We start from the raw sequence: 24,691 nt of genomic DNA on the forward strand, positions 1-24,691 counted from the left end.
ATTGTTGTTGAGCATGGGGGGAGAGCACCCCAGCAGGGGACTGACAAGCTAAGATCATTTTTTAATTTTAAAGTGACACAAGTTTTTATAAAGAAATTAGCACCATCTCTCCTGGAAACTCTTTGTAGTTTTGTTAAATTGGATTTGCCTCTGGCTAGAATTTTCTTTTCTCTTCCTCAGTTTAAGGTGTTCTCTCTTCCAAGTTTGGTGAGTGTTCGTCTGCCAAGCTTTTCTTTTTTATTTTTTTCTCCTCCCTTTTAATCTCCTTTAATGTCTTTTTTTTCCCTCAGTTATACAATATCATTCTCTCCAACAATGTAGAAAATGAACCTTTTGCTAACGATTCAACATTGTTAAATTTAAACACTGTTTCTTGAAATTCTACTGAGGAGGCAAAGGTTTGTTTTTGTTTTCCTCCAGAAGCGTGAAGCAACATATTACGTATAACTTGTATTTCCTTAAATAAGAGAGTTTCGTTTTAGAAATTTACCTTAGGTTTCACTTTACTAATTACTTGCTTTATATCATTATTTGTAATTAATTTATAACTATTTGTAATTAATTGCTTTATATCATTTAAAATCATATTGCTAGCCAAAGAAGATATGTATACTGAATTTTCATATTGACCAATATATGTTTATTGGTGCTAAATAGTATAAATTAGGATTCAGATAAAACACTATTTTAAGTTCATTTTACACTATGGTTTCGATCAGATGTTTGAGTTCCATAATGGAGTGGGCAACCACTATTTAAAGAGTTGTATATTTTTTCTTCAGAATGGAAATCATATCTTCAACTGGTATTTCTTATAAATAAAAGTGTTCATCAGTGAAGTTGAGGTATAGTGATATATTCCATGATCCCGCCCGTTAATTCCAATATCAAATAGTTTTAATGTGTGTTTTTAAATTGAGTAAGAGTAACAAGATTGCATACCTGCTTAAAAGTAACATTAACATTTTTATTTTGGAAATACATGATTTTCTCTTACTCTCTCAATCTAGGCCTTTTGTCTGAGATCTTATCTTTATTTTATAGTGGTCCTAAAATAAACTACCAATCATTTTATTTTAAAATTTTATATTAAAATTTTTAAAAATTTATTTGAGAGAGAGAGAGAGAGAGAGAGAGAGAGAGAGTCAACAGGGGAGGGGCAGAGAGAGAGGGGGACACAGAATCCGAAGCAGGCTCCAGGCTCTGAGCTGTCAGCACAGAGCCCATCGTGGGGCTCAAACTCACCACGAGATCATGACCTGAGTGGAGTGGGACGCCTAACTGACTGAGCTACCCAGGAACCCCATTAAAATTGTAAATCATAAAGCCCAACTTCACTCTCCTTAATTTTGTCTTGAATTAGGAACTTCATTTGAGAAGAAATACAGTATCAGTTTATGTCATATTGTCAATTCATTGTAAGTTTGAACTTCTCACCATTGGCTCTTGGGGGCTGAAGCAGACTTCTGGGAGCAGTTCAGTCCCAATTCAGTTTGATGGAGTATAGACCATTGACGAGAAAATCTCAGACCAAAAAAGGGCTGAAGAAATTAGATCTATGGTCCACAGACTATAAAAATAAGCTATTAAGAAATAAACCTTATAGTATGTAGTTGGCTGGAGAATTAATTAAATTATTGATTAAATATACTAAATCATTGAACATATGATGAACTAAGATGCTTCTTTAGAAGCAGATTTAAAGAGCACACATATATGCCTAGTTAACTATTCCTTTTTTTAATCATATTTATTCTCCATTTCTATTTTTTTTTTTTTAAATCCAAGATTGGTGTAATCTCAGCTTGACATTACGACTCACTCAGAAATAACATGCGGCTCATCTGCCGGCTCAAAGTAGGAGGCTCCAGGAGTGAGTTCAGAATTAGCTATAGCAATTTAAGTGTTGCAGTCTTTAATATCTGTAATGATACTCCTCAGGTCCCAACTATCTGGGGGCTATTTAGCCTTGTTATCGCTTCCAGTTTCTTTTTTTTTCCCTCCTCCCTCAGTGAAGGCAGGAGGCCAGGAGAACTAATAGCTGCCAGCATTTTTGTTAACAAAACCCAAGCTGTTTCTCTAAAGCAAGCTTCTTAAAACAAAAGCAACAGAGAAGTACTTTTCCTTTACAGTTTATTTCTAATATAACAAATCAGCTTTTATCAGAGCAAATACAAAGGCCTCAACATCACACCGAATAGAAATCTTATGATTTTCTTTGTTTTCACCACTTTATAGTAATGGGTTGTTAATACCTATTGATCTCCACTTTATGTTCATTATCCTGAATTCACATTCATGTCTACGAATATAGTTGATGTCAATATGCCTTTTGTTATTTGTTGTGGTTTCCTGAAATTCTTTCACAGAATAAATGTGGTGGTGGTGGTGGTGGTGGTGGTGGTGGTGGTGGTGTGTGTGTGTGTGTAGGTGAGTGTGTTAGAGTGAAAATTACATGGGAGGGGAGGTTTGGGGAAGGAAAAGTGGGAGGATGAGAGAGAGAGAGTGTGTGCTGCTCAGATGGTTCTACAAATAAACGGTGTAAATAGCAAAATAGCACTGGAACCCTGAGATTTAGTTATTATTCTTATATTGAACTTCACTAAAAAGGTTATTTGGGTCTGAAACTGCAGTCTTCATCCTGTAGAACACATAAACAAGCTTAGTCTATTTCATTTATGTGCCCACTGTCTGAATTTGCTTTAACCCCTGTTAAGGAACAGTCCATTGTTTTTTAATCTATTTAGGGCCCATTGTAGCCCATTGATTTTGTTTCACGTTGTGCTCAAATCAACCACTCTCATTTTAGAGTAATTGAAGAGGCATTTTATTCACTGGGTTCTCTTTGAAGTTCAGTCTTACCATGTAGGCTGATGAGCATCGTCTGTTAAGTAACACACGTTCTGTTCATGTTGTCACACACATTCTGTCATAACCATGAATCACCTATGATATTGCCACATCTACTGTATTGCAGGAAAAACAGAGGTTTCTGACGGATGTTCTGCATGAAGTGATGCTGCTTGACGGCTTGGCCAGTTCCCATCCAGTATCACAGGAAGTGCTACAGGCAACAGATATTGACAGGGTGTTTGACTGGATCGCCTATAAAAAGGTGGGAATAGATAAGACCCAAATGCCACGAATTGGATATCTCCCGAGGTAGCCAAACTATTTCATGCTAGATTTATTCTTCTCTTCTTCCTGGCAGATAGAAATGGACTGAGGTAGAAAATGGAGTAACTAGGTTCATGTCATTTTATGAGTTAGGGTTTTGCTTTATAAATCAGTGAAATGGAGATGAATGTTTGCCAAATAGTGCATAGAAATGTTGGAAGTATTAATGAATAAATGTTTGGAGACTCAATATGAAATTTCTGTACAAATGGTGTTGTGTAAATGTCAGTTTTTATTATTACTAACAAGAGAGCTGACCTATATAGTGACAAATTATTTGTCATCAGTGCTCCTTAAATAGTTGCTTATTTTGGGTTGGCTGATGCAAATCGGTGTAGGCAGTGACATAGGCATTTTATAAACATTATTTAAGGAAATTTAGGGAATTAAACATCTTTCTTGGATAATAATCATGATAAATGAAATTTTAAAGGCTAGACTATGACTGACAAAGATTTTGGACCAATGACTCGACACAGAAATAAGATAGACTTTGAACTTTTTCCCATTGTTAACGTGGATTAAAATTTTTCCTTTTATCTCTATCCCTTAGTTCTAATTTAACATGAGCATGTACATCTCTGTTTAATACTCAGTAGCCACTTAGTAATTGTTAAGATAGTGTTAAAGTCTAGTTCATCTTTGGTGTAGATTGAATTGCATTTACTGGGATTTCCACATAGTTTATTGATTCAATAATGTTTAAAAATTTTAAAAACTGTTGTTAATATTTTTCCTGAAATATTCCTATTTACAACTAGAAGTCATATAGTGATTGACCAGATGATCAAATCAGATGATTTGTACATTAATTTGGATATTCTGTTTTGCCCTCAGGAAATTACTAGCTCAATGATTATCATTTAATATTATATGCTATAATATGTAAAGATAAAATTGTGTTAGAAAATGTTTTTTCAAGTCACTGATCATTTCATTGGCTATAAAGGGGTTTTTGATGATTTGGAAAAATAAGCAGAAGTATAGAACCGTTTTTGAAATATATATTAATGTATTTATGTAAAATATCGAAATTTAGAATATATATTAATTTTTATATATGAGGTTTTGGGGGCCATATTTTGTTGGATCTACATTCAGTTTTTTCAACTGTACTTATTCCTAAAATATAGTGCAGAAGATACGATTCTTCCCTTCTTCTTGGCATATGGAAATGGGCTGTGAGTTAGAAAACATAGAAAAATATTATTAAGATAGCTTGAGATGAGTTTGGAGACTTGTCTGGACTTAATTTCTACCTGCTACCGATTCTCTAAAACTATGTGTAAATGCCAATTTTACTTCCACATTAATAACGATCAAGAAAATATTATCTTGGTTAAATACATTTAGATGTATTTATACATCGATAACATCTATTCCAGATTCCATATATTTGAGAATTTGAAATGTTTTTAAGAAGTTTAAGAATCAAAACAGTAGGAAAAAATATATGTAATGATTATTATTTTACCCTTTCCACAGTTTGGTACAGAGTCTTGCCAACCTATAAAGGTGAGAAATGAGCAGACTGTGCCACAGTGTTTAAGAACACCATCATAAAGGGTACTGGCTGACTTGCCTCTAGCCACGTATCTTTTTTTTTTTTAACTTTGTTGAGGAATAATTGACAAAAGTAATTGTATATATTTAAAGCGCAGGGTGTGAGGTTTCGATATAAATATACATTATGGAATGATTACCATGATTAAGATTATGAACATATCTACCACCTCACATGGTTAACTCTTTTTCCTGTTTGTGTATGTGGTGAGAATGCCAAAGATATACTCTCAGCAACTTTCAAGTATATGGTATTATGTTATTAACTATAGCAACCATGCCATACATTAGATCATGAGAATTTATTATAACTGAAAATTTGTACCCTTTGACCCACATCACCCCATTTCCTCCTTCCCTGAGCCCTTGTCTACCACCATTCTATTCTGTTTCTATGAAATCGGCCTTTTTTTTTCCCCTAAGATTTCACAAATAAGTAATACCTTATAGCATTTACCATTCTGTCTGGCTTTTTTTACTTAGCATAATGCCCTCCATGTTTATCAGTGTGGTTGCAAATGGCAGGATTTCTCTCTTTTTTTAATGGCTGAATCATGTATATATATATACATATATACATATATATATATATGTAATATATATCACATTTAAAATATGTAACATTTTCTTTATTTATCCATTGGAAGACATTTATATTATTTCTGTATCTTGGCTATTGTGAATTAAAGCTGAAAGGAACATGGACATGCAGATATCTCTTTGAGATACTGATTTCATTTCCTTTGGATGTATACCCAAGAGATATATTGCTAGATCTTATGGTAATTCTATTTTTAATTTCCTGAGAAACTTCCATATTGTTTTCCATCATGTTTATACCAGTTTACATTCCCACCACCACTGTGTAAGGGTTATCTTTTCTCCTTGTCCTTGCTAGCATTTGTTATTTCTTATCTTTTTTTTTTTTTTTTAAAGTAACTTCATGCCCAACATAGGGCTTGAACTCACAACTCTGAGATCAAGAGTTGCTCACAGGCTCACCAAATGAGCCAGCCAGGTGCCCCCTATGTCTTATCTTTTTTTTTTTTTAATTTTTAAAATATTTATTCATTTTTTGAGACACGCATACACACACACACACACACACACACACACACACACACACACAGAGTACGAGTGTGGGAGGGGCAGAGAGAGAGGGAGACACAGAATCTGAAACAGGCTCTAGGCTCTGAGCTGTCAGCACAGAGCCCAACATGGAGCTCAAACCCATAAGCCATAAGATCATGACCTGAGCCGAAGTCAGACACCCAACGCCCAACCAAATGAGCTACCCAGGCGCCCCTTATCTTTTTGAAAGTAGCCATTTTAACAGTTATTTAGTGTCTCTTTGTGGTTTTCATATGTATTTCCCTGATAAATGGTGATATTGAACACCTTTTGATATGGACCATTTGGCCAAATTGAATATCTTTGGAGAAAATATTTATTCAGGTCCTTCACCCATTTTTTTAAAATTTTTTTTAACCTTTATTTTTGAGACAGAGAGAGACAGAGCATGAATGGGGGAGGGGCAGAGAGAGAGGGAGACACAGAATCGGAAGCAGGCTCCAGGCTCCGAGCCATCAGCCCAGAGCCCGTCGCGGGGCTCGAACCCACGGACCGCGAGATCGTGACCTGAGCTGAAGTCGGAGGCTTAACCAACTGAGCCACCCAGGCGCCCCCCTTCGCCCATTTTTAATTAGACCATTTGTTGGGATTTTTTTTGTATGAGTTCTTTATGAGTTTTGTGTATGTTTTTATATTTTATAATTATATATTTTGCAAATATTTTCTTCCATTTTGTAGGTTGCCTTTTCAATTTATTGTTTCCTTTTTTGTGCCAAAGCTTTTAGTTTGATATAGTCTCATTTGTTTATTTTGTTTCTGTTGCCTGTGCTTTTGGTGTCTTATCTAAGAATTCATTGCTAAAATTAATGCTAAGGATTTTTCTCTCATGATTTCTTCTAGGAGTTTTATGGTTTCAGGTCTTACATTGGAATCCTTGATCCATTTTTAGTTGATTTTTGTAAGTGGTATAAGATAGGGGTCCAATTTGATTATTTTGCATAGGGATATCCAGTTTTCCCAAGACCATTTGTTAAAGAGACTGTCATTTCCTCATTGTGTGTTCTTAGTGATCTTGTCACAAATTAGTTGACCACATGTGATTGGATTTATATCTTGACTCTCTGTTCTTTCTGCTCTACTAGTTCTATGTAGCTGTTTTTGTTTTTGTTTTGCCATTATCATATGGTTTTGATCACTATAGCTTTGTGTAATATAGCTTGAATCAGAAAGTGAGAGTCCTCCAGCTTTGTTCTCTCTCAGGATTGTTTTGGCTATCTGGGGTCTATAAGATAGTTTTGTTTTGTTTTGTTTTGTTTTGTTTTCTGTGAAAAATGCCATTGGAACTTTGATAACGATTACACTGCATCTGTACAACACTTTGACTAGTATGGAGATTCTCACAGTATTAATTCTTCCAATCCAAGATCACAGGGTATCTTTTCATTTATTTCTGTCTTCAATCTCTTTCATCAATGTCTTATGGTTCTCAGTGTACAAGTCTTTCACCTAATTGGTTAACTGTATTCCTAAGTATTTTATGGCCTTTGATGCTACTGTAAATAGCATAGGATTGCTTTTTAAATTTCTCTTTTAGATAGTTCAGTGTTAGTGTGTAGAAATACAAGTGATTTGTGTATGTAAAATTTGGATCTTGCAAATTTACTGAATTAATGTATTAGTTGCAACAGCTTTTGGGGGAATCTTTAGGGGTTTCTATATATGAGATATCATCTACACAGAGAAATAATTTTACTTCTTCCTTTTCTGATTTGGATATCTTGTATTTCTTGTTCTTGCTTAGTTGCTATGGCAATGGCTAGTATTTCCAGTTCTATTTTGGATAGAAATGGTGAGAGTGGGCATCCTTGTCTTTTCCTGATCTTGGAGGAAAGGCTTTTAACCTTTCACCACTTAGTATGATGTTAGCTAGGGGCTTGTCTTCCTATCTATGTATCTTTATGCTATGTATCTTTATGCTGTGTATCTTTCAGTGCTATTACCACTGAAAATTCTGTTTTCCTGTGTGTTTTTAAGTGATGATAGATATGCTGTTTTTCAAAGAAGATTTCACAAGAAAAAAATTTAACAACTATACTAAGGTATAATTAAAATACAATAAACTGTACATGTTAAAAAGTACAATTTGATATGTTCTGACATATGTATACAGTGAAAGCATCACTACGACCCAGTTACTGAACATATCCATCAAATATTTTCTTGTGCCTCTTTGTAATCACTTTTCCATCTCTCCTCTCTACTCCATTGATCAACTTTTTCACTACAGATTAAATTGCATTTCTAGAGTTTTATATAGATGAAATAATATGTATGTACTCTTTTTTGGTCTGCTTTCTTTCATTCAACATAATGATTTTGAGATATATTCATGTTGTAGAATACATGGATATAGTACAATTTCTTCATTCTCTTGAATATTTGGGTTGTTTATAGTTTGGGGCTGTTACAAATAAAGCTGCTATGAACATTTGTGTGCCAATCTTGTATGTATATTCACTTTTGTTTCTCTTGGGTAAATACCTAAAGGTGGAATGTCCATGTGATATGGTAGGTATGTTCAATGTTTTAAGACTGCTCTGAATTGTTTTCCAATATAGTTGTACCATTGAAACATAGTATATTCCCTCCAAACATGTATCAAACTTCTGCTTTCTCCACATCTTCACCAATACAAACATGGTATAATCAATTCTTTTAATTTTAGATATTGTAATGTTATCTCACTGTAGTTGTAAATTATGTTTCCCTAACAGCTATTGATGTTGACAAGTTTTTCATTTGATATTTTTCCTCCTATACCTTCATTAGTGAAAGGTTAGTTCAAATCCTTTGCCCATTTTTTAAAAATTTGATTGTTTGTTTTCTTGTTATTAAGTTTTGGGGATTCTTCATATACTTTGAACACAGATATAAGATATATGATACGCAAATACTATTTTTCCCAGTTTGTCACCTGACCCTTATGTTTATAATAGCATGTTTCTGAAAACTAAAGATTTTAGTTTTGATTAAGTACACTTTATCATGTTTTTCTTCAATTGATGGTATTATGAGTGTAATATTTAAATTTTTTTAAATTTTACGTTTATTTATTTTTGAGAGAGAGAGAAAGAGGCAGACTGCAAGTGGGGGAGGGACAGAGAGACAAGGAGACACAGAATCCTAAGCAGGCTCCAGGCTCTGAGCTGTCAGCACAGAGCCCGACTCAGGTCTCTCCCACAAACCGTGAGATCATGACCTGAGTTGAAGTTGGATGCTTAACCAACTAAGCCACCCAGGCGCCCCATCAGTGTAATATTTTAAAGATCTTTGACCAACTCAAGGTCAGGAAAGTTTTTCCTTTTTTTTCCTCTATAAGTTGTATAGTTTTAGGTTTATATTTAGATCTATAACCTATTTTCAGCTTATTTTTGTATTGGTGTGAAGTTTGAATCAAATATTTTTCTTTTTCTTTTTTTGCGTAGAGATACTTAATTTTTGAAGAAATATTTCTTAAAAGCCCTAGTGTTTTCACATTGAATTGCCATTTCACATTGGTTAAAAGTCAGTGAACTATAGATGCATGGGTCTATTTCTGGACTATTTATTTTGTTCTCTCAAGAATATGTTTGTCTATGTTGGTGCCAATACCATACAACCTTGATTACCGCGGTTTTATGATAAACTTTGAATTAAGGTTGTTAATCCTCTTTCTTCGACATTTTTGAAGGTCTTTTGACTATTCTTGACACTTTGAATTTCCTTATGAATTTCAGAATGAGTTTTTCAATTTCTATAAAAACTCTCTGGGAATTGCAGGGATTGCATTGCATTTATAAGGCAATTTGGGAGAACTGACACCTTAGCAATACCAAGTGACCCATGAACACAGTACACCTTTCCATCCATTTAGGTTCTCTTTGTTTTTTCTCAGTAGTGTAGTTTTCAGTGAATAGATCTTTTATATCTATTTTTGGATTCGGTTCTAAGTATTTCACATTTATAGGCTATTGTAATTGATATTCATTTTAATTCCCATTTCTGCTTTTTTTGCTCTATATAGCAATACAATTGATTTTTGTATGTTTACCTTGTGCAATGTTAAATAGAAGCAATGAGAGCAGACATCCTTGTATTGTTCCTGATATTAGGAGCAATGCATTCAGTCTTTCACCATTAGATATGATGTTTCTTCTAAAGTTTTATAAATACTCTTTATCAGGTTGAAGAAATTGCATTGTATTCCTGAACTGCTGAGAGTTTTAATCCAAAATTGATGCTGATTGCATCAAATGCCTTTTCCCCATCAGTTAAGATGGTCATTTTTATTTTATTTTATTTTTAAATTATTTTTAATGTTTATTTATTTCTGAGACAGGGAGAGACAGAGCCTGAGTAGGGGAGGGGCAGAGAGAGAGAGGGGGACACAGAATCCGAAGCAGGCTCCAGGCTCTGAGCTGTCAGCACAGAGCCCAACGCTGGGCTCGAACTCACGGACCGTGAGATCATGACCTGAGCCAAAGTCGGACGCTGAACCGAATGAGCCACCCAAGCACCCCTTATTTTATTTTTTAATTTGTTAATATGATGAATTATGTTGAGTGAGTTTTAATGTTAGACTATCATTGCATTCCTGGGACAAATATCATTTGGTCATAATGTATTTTTAAAAATATATTGTTGAATTCAATTTACTAAGAAAATGTTTACAAATTTTGCATCTACGCTCATGACAGGTATCAGTATGTAATTTTGTTTCCCTGTAACATCTTTTTCTGGTTTTGTTATCACTATAATGCTAGCCTCATAAAGGGAAACTATTGCCTTCTTTTCAATTTTCTGGGAGAATTTATGTAGAATTATATTCTTTTTGTTTTGTTTTGTTCTGTTTTGTTTTGTTTTGTTTTGTTTTGTTTGTTAAATATGTGGTAGAATTTACCAGTACAGCAATCTGGGCCTGGAATTCCTTCATGGGAAGATTTTTAGCTAGTAACTTAATTTTGATAATATTAGCAGATTCGGGTTATTTACGCTTCTTTAAAAAAATTTTTTTTAATGTTTATTTTTGAGAAAGAGAGAGACAGAGCGTGAGTGAGGGAGGGGCAGAGAGAGAGGAAGACACAGAATTCGAAGCAGGATCCAGGCTCTGAGCTGTGAGCACAGAGCCTGACATGGGGCTGGAACTCACCCGCTGTGAGATCACAACTGAGCCGAAGTAGGCTGCCCAACTGACTGAGCCACCCAGGTGCCCCTATTTATGCTTCTTGACTAAGCTTTGTAGTTTGTATCTTTTCAAGGATTTGGCTCATTTTATCTAAGAAGTTTCATTTATTGGCATCAAGTTGTATATGATATTTTCTCTCATTATCCTTTTAATAACCAGAGAATCTTTAATAATATCACCTCTCTAACTCCAGATATTGTTAATTTTTGTCTTATTCTTACTGTTCTGATTAGTATAGCTAGAAGTTTATACATTTTATTTTCAAAAGTTCAGCTTTTGGCTTAATTGATTCGTACTCTTACTTTCTATGTTATAGATTTCCTAATTATTACTATTTTCTTCTTTCTTCCTTTTTTTAAACTGTTTATTTTTGAGAGAGAGAGGGAGACAGCACGAGCATGGGAAGGGCCGAGAGAGAGGGAGACACAAAATCTGAAAGAGGCTCCTGGCTCTGAGCTTTCAATGCAGAGCCCAACATGGAATTGAACCCACAAACCGTGAGATCATGACCTGAGCTGAAGTCAGACGCTTGACTGACTGAGCCACCTAGGCACCCCTCTTTATTCTGGTTTCTTTAGGTGCAAGTTTAGGTCATTAATTGAAGGCCTTTTTTTTCTATTCTAATTCAGATGTTTATCCCATAAATTTTCTCTAGCTAATGGATGCCTCAGATTTTGATACATGGAGGTTTCATTTTCATTCACTTTAAGATACTTTCTAATTTCCTATTTGATTTGTTAGTTGCCCCATGGGTTATTTAAAGTGTGTTATTTAGTTTACATGTATTTGAAGATTTTCCAGAAAAGTTTCTGTTCTTTATGTCTTATTTAATTCTACTGTGATCAGTAAAACATATTCTGTATGATTTGAATTTTCTTAGTTATCAAGGCTTGTTTTATGGCCCAGGATTCGGTGTCTGTTGGTAAATGTACCCTATGCACTTCAAAAGAATGTGTATTCCACCGTCGTTGACTGGAATATTTTATAAATGTTAGGTAAAGTTGGTTGATAGAGTTGTTCAAATCTGTTCTATCCATATTGATTTTCTGTCTACTTGTTCATCTTGCTTTCTTGATGGGCCCTTATTGTTTGGATTCACCCACATTGTGCTAAAATCAAACTTTAAAAATGTAGTGAAAAATAGTGGCATATCTGAAAAATAATCTTCAAATGTAAATGTGGAAAAATAAAGATTAGAATTTGGTAGAAATCGGGGCGCCTGGGTGGCTCAGTCGGTTAAGCGTCTGACTTCAGCTCAGGTCATGATCTCGCGGTCCGTGAGTTTGAGCCCCGCGTCAGGCTCTGTGCTGACAGCTCAGAGCCTGGAGCCTGCTTCCGATTCTGTGTCTCCCTCTCTCTGACCCTCCCCCATTCATGCTCTGTCTCTCTCTGTCTCAAAAATAAATAAACGTTAAAAAAAAATTAAAGAAAAAAAGAATTTGGTAGGAATCTCAGGGACTTCATTTTGAGAATCTCTGTATCAGGCCTTGATGTACACTTCATGTCTTAGACTAGTTCTCTGATTTGGCTTTTCTCAGGTTCTTCCTATCAGGTAAGTTTGTAGATGGATAACATGAAATAACCAATTTAACTTTATAGATGGAATAGGTAAATCATGTCATTCGGGGATGTATGACAGGTAACAGAGATAATTTTACAAGCTATAAATAAGATTAGCTGCTAGTATTTGTTGCATGCTTACTTGGGGCCAGGCACTGTGCCAAAGTCTTTATATCTATTAACTCATCGAATTCTCATAATCTCCTTATGGGGGGGTGTTGTTTTCATGATTCTCATTTTAAAGATGAGGACATTGACTTGTGGGCAATCTAAGGATATGTTTCCCAGGAACTCAAGTTCCAGAGCCATTGTTCTTAACCACTACCATATTTTTACCAACAAGTTTGGCTAGAACATTCATTCCAAAGTAATTTGATAAGCTTCTGCTTATGTCCCAGGCACTGTGTGCTGAGTACTAGGGAAATGATCAATAAGACATAAAGCAGAGACAGGATATAAATAAACCAGTGTAATAACATATGAGTATTAATAGCAATATATCCATTTTAAATGTGGACAACTAACTCAAACCATATTTAGGGATAAAAAGGAATTCATTGACTAAAAATCTGTCAAGTATGAGATGTAGTCATAGCTTTAAGAATGGTTGGCTCCACGTATTTTAACAATGTCATCAGCTTCTTGGCTCTTCACCTGTATCTGACTTAATTTCTGAATTATTCTAGAGGGGTGACCCCAAAGAAATCTAGGCTGATAGGGGCCTCAACTTTGTGATCCTAAGAAGCCCAGAGAAAGAGCAAACTTATTTCATCACAACGGAATCTCTATTTCCACAAAGGGTTATAATTTTTTTCCGATTAGGTAATAGATCACCACTGACCAATCCCTATGTCCAAGGGAAGAACAATTCCTATGAATATTCTAACTAGCTAGCATGGGTCATGAGCTCATCCTTTGGCAGGAGAGATAGACCACATTAAAAAAAAAAGGATATGTAGGAAAAAGTAATGGATGCCAACCTCAGAGTCTTAGGTGTTATGATAGACATATGTACAATATATAGTTGCAGGGGGAAAAGGGAGGGGAGTGACAAAAAAGCAAACAAGGACCATTCTGTAGAGGAGGGTTAGGAAAGGAGCACCCTGATGTTCCTTGATTGAGTGGAACATCAGGTTCGACATGGTTATAGAACAGTGAGGGTTTAGGGTAATAGGCAGGCTGAGGAGATGAGCAGGTAAGAACTTGGAGGACCTCTTATGTGATACTAAAAAGTTTGAACTTTATCCAGCAGGTCAAGAGAAACCAATGAAGAATATCAAGCAGAGGAATAACATAATTAAAATTGTACTTTATAAAGAATATTCCTGTAGGTGAGGAAGAGATTAAAATAATATTAAAAGCAATATGATAGATTGAGACATTTTAGAAAAGATTGTAGTGACTAGAGCTGTAATATATAGAATTTATTTTTTGTGTGGTAGTGTGTAATACTTAATAGAAACGTTTTGCTGCTACTTTTCTGTGTTCCTCCCTGAAGATCCCTGTTACCAAACAGCATTAACCTCCGCCAACAATCAACCTCTCATTGCATCAGTGCTTCATTGGCTTATCATGTCTTGTAATTATTTCCTTAATAATTATTGAAATTATTCCCACTTCTGTTTTTTGTTATTCTTCCTTCATAGCAATTTCATTATACTTTAAATAACTTTTTGATGTAGTGGTGTATTATAGGGGTAGAGAAGATTATACAGAAATAAAGGTTAGGAACCAACAGACCCAATACTAATTTGTGTAGATTTGAATTTAAGAACTGAGTGATTTTGAATAAATACTGAGTGATGTTCAATATGGATAGTCTCAAGGCCAGGATTAAAAGAAAACCTCTTAAAATTACATGCATATTTTTAGGATGGGAAGAAAAAAAGTGATAGCTAGTCTGTTAAAAAATTACATTCCAGTGAAATAACAATTTTCTATTTTAAGTGTAATTGAAAAAGAAGATGCTTTTATCCTAACATACAATGGAAACAGGAAAATACTGTCCATAGATAGAAAGACTGGGAAAGATGGATTGAGATAGTCTCTTTGCTCTAAAAGCACAAAGGGAAATAAGAATCAATGACCCAATAACCTGGATGATGAAAGTGTGCGAATGCTCATTAAATTTACATATGATGCCACATTGAAATGAATTGCTACAAGCTTGGGAGAGAGGAAGAGATTTCCAAATGACTTAAGCAAATTTAAAGAGAATCCTTTACAAACAAGAACACTTTTGAACAATTATTATACCAAGGTTGATGTATTTTATGAAAATTTCCTGTATGGCTAAAGAGGAAAATGTATACAATTTCTGTAATTTTTAGAAGTGAATACAAAAAGCCAACCAGCCATTTGCATCTATTGTCTTTTCTGATAACAGGTTTCCCACTCATAGCAGTATGGCAACCAGGTCACGATTAGGACACCAAGAGAGCACAGTCCAGCTCTACAAACAGAACGGGTCATTTCTGTAGAAGAAAAAAAAAAAAAAGATAGCCTCTTCCTTCAAGAATATAACCCAGTAGTAGACATAAGACCTATGAAATTAAGACGGCAGTTATACTAAGAGTAACAGTAAAGCATATCTATCATTTAATGAGCACTATCTATGAGGCATTGTGTGAAATGCTTTGCATGTGTTATCATCTTTATTCCTAACAGAACACTTGGATGTAGGCATTTTCAACCCATTTTACTGATGAAACTGAAACTTAAAAAAGGAAGTGATTTCCGTAGGGCCAGACATCTAGCGAGTGAACAAGCCAAGGGTTTAAAGTCAGACCTATAAAACTTTTTACAAATAAACATATTTGAAGGCAGGTTATGATATGATCCTTCTCAGTGGATGGCAACTTCTAGTTCTCAGGCCATCTTCAATCCTCTTTTTTTTCTCATCCTATTTGTCAGGAAATCTTGTCTCTGCTGTCAGAGTATTTCCAGTATTTATTCTTTCTTGTATCCCCCAACTTCATCTATTACTACTGTCCCTTCACTCATGCTATTCCCGCTCCACCAACTCTTGTTTTCCCTAAATCCAACTAACCCCCCTCCCACACTAGGGTGTTTGCCCTGGCTGTTCCCTGGGTAGAGGATGATGTTCCTTCAGCTGTCATCATGGTTCTAACTTGTTCTCCTTCAGGCCTTTACTTAAATGTCACTTTCTTGGAGAGGCCACTTGTTTCAAGTGGTAAGTGACACCCTCATTTTTTTTTTCCTTCATTCCTTTCTCTTATTCTGATCCACTTACTGTTTTGGGCTGTTTGGGTAGTGATCACCTTCTAACATATTATAGAATTTTCTCAATATTATGTTTGCTATATTATCTGGCTTCCTGCTTCCCACCGTTGAATGTGAGCTTCATAAAAGGACGGGTTTATGTCTGTGCTTTTCATTGTTTTCCAGTATCCGTTATACTGCCTGCATAGAGTAGGCACTCACTAAATATTTGTTGAATTGAATTAAAGTAAATGTCAGGAAAGCAATATAAGCAAAATGTTATGGTGTTTCAGAGGGAAAGATCCCATCTGTTTATAGGAATTAGGAAAAAGAGTTGGCACTTGAAGTAGGATTAACGAGTTTCAGATGTATTCCATGTGAATTTCAGCGGGGGAAGGAAGATTGTGTTACCCAATCATTCTGTTTCCTAATGGGTTATGTCACATGTGGCCTGACCCCTGAGCCCTAGACCTCTGGGGACAACCTTTCCTGTCAGCTCAGCTCTTCTTTTGCTGTTTCTGTGTTCTCCTGCCTCAGGCACAGTCAGCCTCCTGCTCTGCAAGTTTTTCTAGCTCTTACTCTTCTAAACAGGTCCTTCTTCATAGCCTTTGCTTTCTCCATTCACAGACTGCTTAACTGATAAAAATGTTTTAATGTTTTATTTATTTTTGAGACATAGAGCATGAGCAGGGAAGGGGCAGAGAGAGAGGGAGACAGAATCAGAAGCAGGCTCCAGTCTCTGAGCTGTCAGCACAGAGCCTGATGCGGGGCTCGAACCCATGAACCGTGAGATCATGACCTGAGCCGAAGTCGGACGCTTAACTGATTGAGCCAGCCAGGCACCCCTCCACTCACAGACTGCAACATATACACCATCAAATGAGTGCAACTGATTACTATTTTGTCCTCTTTGACACATTTGTGCATATTTTACTTCATAGTATGTATGTACAGTTACACAAGAGATACACATCTGGTGTATTATAGATATTGATTAACTATAGCACTTGTGGTCATTCCTGTTCAAACAATTGGACCTCAGGATTTTGGTCAGGTACATAATGGCAATATACTATTAGTAGGAATAATAGTATTAGCTGTCCTTTGAGGGTCTAGTTTGCTACTGGACATCCATTTAATCATCTATTTACTTTCCCATTCCTGTAAGGTGGGCATAATAATCTTCAATTTTCATAAGAAGAAACAGAGGCCCAGGGAGTTTAATGGTCTTCTCAGGCTCTTTGGTGTCAGACATGGGCTTTCCGTCTTATTTTTAACTCATGTTCCCTTCACCCTACCAGAATACTTTCTTTAACTAATCACCTATTATGTCACTGTTTCAGTAGGAAGTATGATTTGGGTTACACATACTAAAGGAAGGAATTTTACCTGAATGAAAAGGTGCTATATTTTTAAGTAAGTAATGTACTGGCGTGCAAATAAAAATAAGGGTATGCAATCCAGGAGTAATAATCACTGATCATGATCATCTCACAGAGAAAATATGAAAGTTTAGGAGACTGAGAAAAATTAAGCAGAGAAGAGGGAGACAGAGAGAGGGATTGAGGGAGACAGAGAGAGAGGGAGATTGCTTTAGAAACAATTGGAGATAAATCCTATCAGAAAAAGCTAAAGAACTTACATATGTTCACCCTGGAGGACAGAGAGCTAAGAGGTGACTTAATTATTGGCTCTAATATATGAATGGTCATTATAGGAAGGCTACTTACTACTTTTCTGTCAACATCAAGGTCAGAGTAAGATAAATAGCCTTAAATTACAGGAATAAATTTCAGTTCCATTTACGAAAGAACTTCCTGACATAAAAAAGAATGAAACATTTCAGTGTGAACTACCACGGATTATAAGATCTTCATTCTTTGATATTATTTAAAAATAAAATTAAAAATCTGCTCCCAAATTAGCAAACTAAATTGAAGAAGAGCACCCAAAAAAATTCCCCCTGGATCTTGATTTCATAGTATATCCTAGTCAAATAATATAATATAAAATTTATAATTTACTAGAAGTGTATTTTGTATACCCATATTTATGTATCACTCAAGTTCTTGATTATAACTGTAGAAGTGTGAATGGTAAGAGAAACAAACTACTTGCTTCTGAGGTAAATGGGAAAATTTAGAGATGATTCCCATCCATCCCTGAATCATCTGTTGATATCTGTAAAAAAATCTTGGAGAGAATGTCCGTGATGGACATCCTTTAGCAACTCCTTTCTTTTATTACCATGAGTCTTGTCTTTGCCTTTGGCCTTGTGTTACCATTTTTTTAGGCCAGGGGTAATTTCAAGACACCATGTAGAGGAAACACCTTTTTGCCCTTGTAAAGAAAATGTACATGGTAAGAGGAGATGATTTTATTGATATTTTTCTGATAAATGCCTTTACCACTTACTGGTAAATTACTAATTTGTGCATTTTGCTGATGGAGGCAAGTTTTCTTCTGCACGTGTTTGAGTCATCACCAACTGAATGGTTTCTTTCTCTCTCTCTCTCTCTCTTTTCTTTCTCAACTCTTAATACTTAAAGCAGCTTGCTCTTTTACTTTTGAGTCACTTGTACTTCTTCCCTATTAGGTGTTCCACTTATGACTCAGATTTGCTTGATGAAACTGAAAGAAAAAACAATATGTATTTGTGGAAATAAGTAGCAGATTACTCCATACTGTAAGGAATGGATTAATTTTATTGGATGGGCATTCTCTTTCTCTCCTGCCTCTCTGTGGCTCATTGTTTTTTTTTTTTTTTAATTTTTTTTAATGTTTATTTATTTTTGAGACAGAGAGAGACACAGCATGAACGGGGGAGGGGCAGAGAGAGAGGGAGACACAGAATCGGAAGCAGGCTCCAGGCTCTGAGCCATCAGCCCAGAGCCGACGCAGGGCTCGAACTCGCAGACCGCGAGATCGTGACCTGAGCTGAAGTCGGACGCTTAACCAACTGAGCCACCCAGGCGCCCCATCTGTGGCTCATTGTTTTGATATTAACTAATGGTGTAGTATGCTACTTTTGAATGCTTCTGTTGCACACAGTTTCTGTCTTTTGCTGAAATGCTAGTACAGTGTTGTTTTTGGCTTTATTTTTCTTGCTCTTTTTGTGAAAGCCAGAGTGGTCATCACACAGTATGAGAGTCAGAGCTGTGAAGTCTTGGCTTACAGATCTTGTCTATAGCAAGATCGTGTTTCTGTAGCTTTCTGAAGTACTTTCACAGCTCTACTTGTTCTTAATGTTTTGCTTATGCAAAAGACTAATTATAATGACTTTTGCAATGGTTTGCTCATGCCAGACTTCGTCAATATCCCAAAATAAGAATGAAAAGTACCATTCTAATTAGTACAAATGGTAATATAGAAAGAGTAAGTAGTCCATTCCTGTAAGTTGCTCACCCTGTGACTGTATGTGACTTTAATTCCGTTAGGCTAAGAGGCGGCTATAATGCATCTCAAAAAGAAATGGGGCTTCTGTTAACAGAACAAGATCAATTCAGCCTGTGAATCTCAAATTGTTTTATACAAGATATTGAGGGAGAAATAGCAATTGAAGACAAAAACTAAAAAGAATTGGGAATCAGCCAATGCATATTCCCCTAGCACATTGGGGGTTGCAATGTTTTGAATAGATTTTCTGGAATAACAGGATTCTATGGTGGTTAGAAAAAGGACAAGTAAAGTTAGGAATAAATTAAGATTTAAAGGCTAAACAAGCAAGGCAACTGGAATTAAAGGTTGACATTTTGACAAATGAGAAGTACAGAAGAGGGAAAAGGACGAAAATTTCCTTTCTACAAAAAGAATGTGGAAAACAGAGAACAAAAACATTCACAATGTAATTTTTGTTTGTGTACTTATGACAATGGAATATGTTGGAATAGGTTGAACTGAATTGAATTTTCCTGAAGAATAACCATGGATGGATTTTGTTTTAGCATCTCATGGATTCACACCTTTTTGCTCAATATAACCACCACCCATTTTTAATCAACCACATATGGTATATTTATGTAATATAAAATCTTTAATAGCCCTATATAGTTACCAATGTTGCATGCAAAATTCAAAAGAGTAATTCCCCAATTACCCTAATTACCTTTAGGTACCCTTTTCATTATGATTCCTTTTACATGTGAATTCAGAGATTAACTTTATTATTAAAAAAATGTACCTTCCAAGTATTAAACAATTTACCTCTGTATTCATCAAAGTCTTATATGACTCTCAATCAGACTTTTTGTTTCAAATAGACCAAATTTTGTTACTATGCAGGGTTGATACAATACCACTCAAACAACAGACAAACAAACAAATAAAAAACCCTATTTGGCTCATGTAGATTTTCTGAAGGTAAATATGCTATTTCCTTTGAAATAATGAATATACTTCTTTGGGCACACTTTCACAGATATTTTTATGGATTCTTTTAGTGCAGGCTAAGGGCCATTTGATGACCTACTGAGAAAATTATCTAGAGACACATGTTTTCTACATCCTTTATCATTCATGCTATTGCATATTTGCTGGTAGCACTGAATCAAGTTTTTGGTCTTTCTGCTTTTTAAAAATAGAATGTCTTACAGCTTTTTTGAGTTGTCTTTATATCAGTATTAGAAGGCTTGACTGTGATTTCATACAACATATTCTTACCTTTAAAAAGCAGAGATTAAAAAAAATACTGAAGCTGGCTTTTGTCTTGAGGGCATTTTTCCAACCAGGAGAATTTGAGCATACTTTTCAAGGTTTCACAAAGATAGGAAAAGAAGACAAAGCCTAAGGTGAGAGGTTTAATGGGAGGCCTCCCACAAAGCCAGGACCTTAAAGATCTGTACCCTTATCACACAGATGAACTAGAAATAAACTCATTTTCCTTGGGGGACTGAAGAGAAATTTTCTGTTCCAAACTTTCCCCGGAAAATTTGCGACCACAAGTAACACTTGCATGGCATTGCAGCTCAAATAAAAATGACCTTGGTACACTTAAACCTCAAGACAGGATTTTAATTTAAAATGCTTGTTCCTGCACTAGAGGTGTCCCCAGATGCTGGGCAGAAGCTAAAACCAATCCTTTCTAGAAATACATGCTTTCATATCACATCTCAAAAGATTTCCAGAGATGAATCCCAAGGAAAAAGAGCATCTCTCAATAAAAAAAATCACTAATCATGCGAGGAAAAAAGTTTCTGTGAATATGAGACAGCGCAAACAATTGACAGCAGAATCATTCATGCATTTGATTAAAATATTGAGTAAGTTAGACATACAATATAAAATGGCATATGAATAAACTGAATAAAATACAAAGATGCTTGAATTTCTAAGCAAAATGCAAGCCGATTTTAAATACAACCAATGAGGATTCCTAGAAAGGAAATTTGTAATAACTACATTTAAAAGTATCATATAGTAGTAGATGGTTTATTACAGATTAGAAAGAGCTGAAGAGAGAATTGTAAACAGGAACATAGAACTAAAGAAACTATCCAGACTGGCACAGAGAGACAAAGAGATGGGAAATACACAAGAAAGGTTAAAAGATAGGAGAGATTGAAAAGGTATAATGATTGGTCAGTACATAGACTCAAGACTTAAGCTTCATTTACTTTTTCCATCTTTTGTTTCTTCATCAAGTTATTGCTTCTTACCTTTAGAGATTAACATTTTTGCTGTAAACAGTGGCATCATTCTTAGATTCTTAGGCTCTGAAAAAAAATTTGTAACAAATATTAACATTTCTTCAAAAAATCTTAAATTTATAACAAATTTAAGCCATCAATGACTGTGTTGTCACCTTTATTCTCCTTTATTATCATCTTAAAAGCTTGAATAAAACAATGATACTAATTTAAAGATTAAACACAGTATGCTTTATTATATTGATAGTTATAATTTACTGAATGCTCACTGTGTTCCAAGAGTTTTACCATACACCATTCCATTTAAACATTACATCAAGCTGAAACCTAGAACAGATTTTTTTTTGGCTTACATAAAATAGAAGAACTATTTAGTTTTCATAAATAGAAGAATTAAAATTTCAATCCAGACTACCTGACTTTAAATTCTGTCCTCTCTTTGCCTGATCACATAGTCGAATGGGTGTTGACTCTCCTAGTAGAGAAGGTTACACATTTATTCAAATAATTCTGCCTTTCATCTAGCCATTTATTTAATCTCTCTTTTAAAAATGACCTTTAGATGCAGTTTCTTGCCTCAGAAAACCATTATCATTATTTAAGAGTTCTTGAAGAGTCTACCTTGATTATGTATTTTTATTTTCATTGTCCTTCCCTTCTAATCAATCCTTATTTTACCCTATTTAGCTCTTCTTGACTTACCCTCTTGTAGATTTGAGTCAATAACCTATGTGTCCTCAGAAACATTCTATGCCAAGATTGTCTTGGAGCTAAGAGTCAGTAAGTAGAGATGCACATTGGCTGGAGTGGAGCTGTGTGGACCTCGGTGACCCTGAGAGGCATGGTTAGGCTTCTGTAGAGTGGAACACATCCAGAAGCAAATCAGCTGGTGCCGTTCAGTTGTGCATCGCCTTTCTGCTGTAAGTTTACAGCATTATGCAATTAACTCGGTGCCATAAAAATATCTGGCCTACAGCAGAGAATTTTTGGTATGTATCCCCCTGGTAAGTACTATAAGCCAAAGCAAAGCAATGATCAAGCAGTTGAATGCCTGTTTTGCTTACATATTCCCTAAACTGTTTTCCAGCCCTACAGTTTTAAGATGAAATGTGCAACCATTTAATGCCACATCATTTTCCTTCTGGAAGGGCATCAGTCACAGCAGGAACTTCATGACTAAATTGGAGCAGTTGAAACTATTCAGTGGCCACATTTGTTAAGAGTGAAAACAAGAGTTTTAAGTGCTATCTAATGTCCAAAATGGTTTCTCCACTTTGAAATGAGTGTACTGGTAGTGTTGGGGAAAATTAGCATGTTTAAAGGTATTTATGTCTGAAATAATAACCTCAACTAATACTCTATGGTGCTATGTACCAGTCACTTTTCTATGTGTTCTTTATGTATATTAAGTCATTCAATCCTTACAACAACCACATAACAGATACTCTTCCCATCCCCAGTTTGTGGATGGGGAAACTTAAGTAGTAACTTATCCAACATCTCAATCCTGATGTTGGAGTCAGGATTCATACAGTGATGTTTCTGTCTGTGCCTTTCATCAACTACACTAGACTAATAATTCTCCAATTTCTTTTTATGTTTAGAGAACACATTGGACATAAAACATGAAAAGGCACTCATTTCGTTTCTAATAGAGCTCCTGTATTTTATCATTATTTATATATATCTGCTTCACTAGTCCTTTCTAGAATCAAGGTTTAGCAATATCCTAGTTACTATATAGTTCAGTGCCTTACAGATAGTAAGCACACAATAAATGCTTGTAGTTTGCAGTAATTTTAACAGTGATTTATTCTACTCTCAAAACCCTCAGAGATAAGGTGGTGATGCAAATTTCATTTCTATTTGTTTCAGATTCCTTACAGCGGTATCTTTTGAGACATTTTTGTTTTTCACTTTAAATATTTGTGATGCAAAAGGGGAAGCAAAAATGGCTGCCTCTGTACTATTGCACAAATTTATGTTTTATTAAACACAAGTATTACCTTCTTAAGAGTTCTTTAGTTTGAATTATTCACACTTTTCTTGAAAAACAGTGCAGAGTGAAATTTCTTTTGCTTGTTCTGAATTACCTTCCTCAAACATTAAGTGATATGCCCTTATTCTGAGATCCATGATTCCTTTGACACACCTGAGAAGTTAGGAATGTTCAGAGCATATCCCTTACCTCTGAGCTGTGGGACATGGAAAACAATGAGCACACCTGCCTCTCAGCATCCCCTGATGCCTTTGTCAGAGACAGCCCACAGTCAGACAGACCATTGATCTTCCCCTTTATGGCATTTTTGTTCCTAATTCCACTCTTGTTTACTTTAAAAGCCAAATCTTTCACTGTTTTCCACTTCTGCTTGAGAAAACATTTTTATAGCTTTGGGACCAAATGTTTTTCATTAGCTCATTTTAATGTCTCTTTTCAGTGACCTTGTTGCCAACTGAAGCCATGCTGTTGCTGGTGGAGTATAGGAGAAATTTCTACAAGCAAAAAAAAATTCTCTATTTTATCCTAGAAATAAGGAAATAAGAGTCACTCATTTTTTCCCTTCCACATTTGCTCTGTGCTAAATTATTAGAAAGTCAAGTGGACCTTTACTTGCTTCTAAACTGAAAGGATACTAGATCACAGCTGTCAGGGTGGTTTACTTCTAGACTTCTTGCAGAGGCAGTACTCAATGTTTCTTCTTCTGGTTGATGGTAAAAAGAATGAAGGAAAGCTAGATGTAGAAATTTGCTGCCATATACAGAAAGCTAAAGTTTGGGAATGTAACAGCAGAACCTGTGATAGAGATGTTTGCTTAGAGAGTGTTAAATGCTTCCTCATAGATTCCCAGGCAAGAGGGTGGTGTATATTTTTACACATTTGTTGTGGGAAGTTTTATCCTGCAGAGGTGGTGTTTCCCAAAGTGTGATCTGTGGAACACCACAATATATTCTCTTACAGTTATTTTTACCCTTTACCCAGATATTAAAACTTCCATCTTTCATTGATTTGGCTTATGGTGCAAAACTGTACCTTAAATGGAAAGTTTTAAGCAATGAATTTCCTATGTGGACTTGCTGAATGAACACTGGCCAGGTTGCATTTGTTTGTCTATATATAGAAATGGGCTGGTTCTTTGTGCTTATGATCTACCACTGTCAGAAGGGTTTGTTTCTGATAAATGGCTTGCTGCTTTGGCTCCCTGGATGATACCTTTCTGAATTTTGAAAC

The 24,691-nt window shown here is 35.4% G+C and overlaps 1 protein-coding gene across 1 annotated transcript in view; it reads left to right on the forward strand.

The window, feature by feature from the left end:
* TRHDE (thyrotropin releasing hormone degrading enzyme) overlaps positions 1–24,691 on the forward strand; it is a 378,788-nt gene that overhangs the window by 220,180 nt on the left and 133,917 nt on the right. The window contains exon 6 of the mRNA XM_027071244.2: positions 2,978–3,115. Within this exon, the coding sequence (XP_026927045.1) occupies positions 2,978–3,115 (138 nt within the window). The remainder of the gene's footprint in view (positions 1–2,977; positions 3,116–24,691) is intronic.

This window comes from Acinonyx jubatus, chromosome B4, assembly GCF_027475565.1.
Source record: "Acinonyx jubatus isolate Ajub_Pintada_27869175 chromosome B4, VMU_Ajub_asm_v1.0, whole genome shotgun sequence".
Taxonomy (NCBI): Eukaryota; Metazoa; Chordata; class Mammalia; order Carnivora; family Felidae; genus Acinonyx; species Acinonyx jubatus.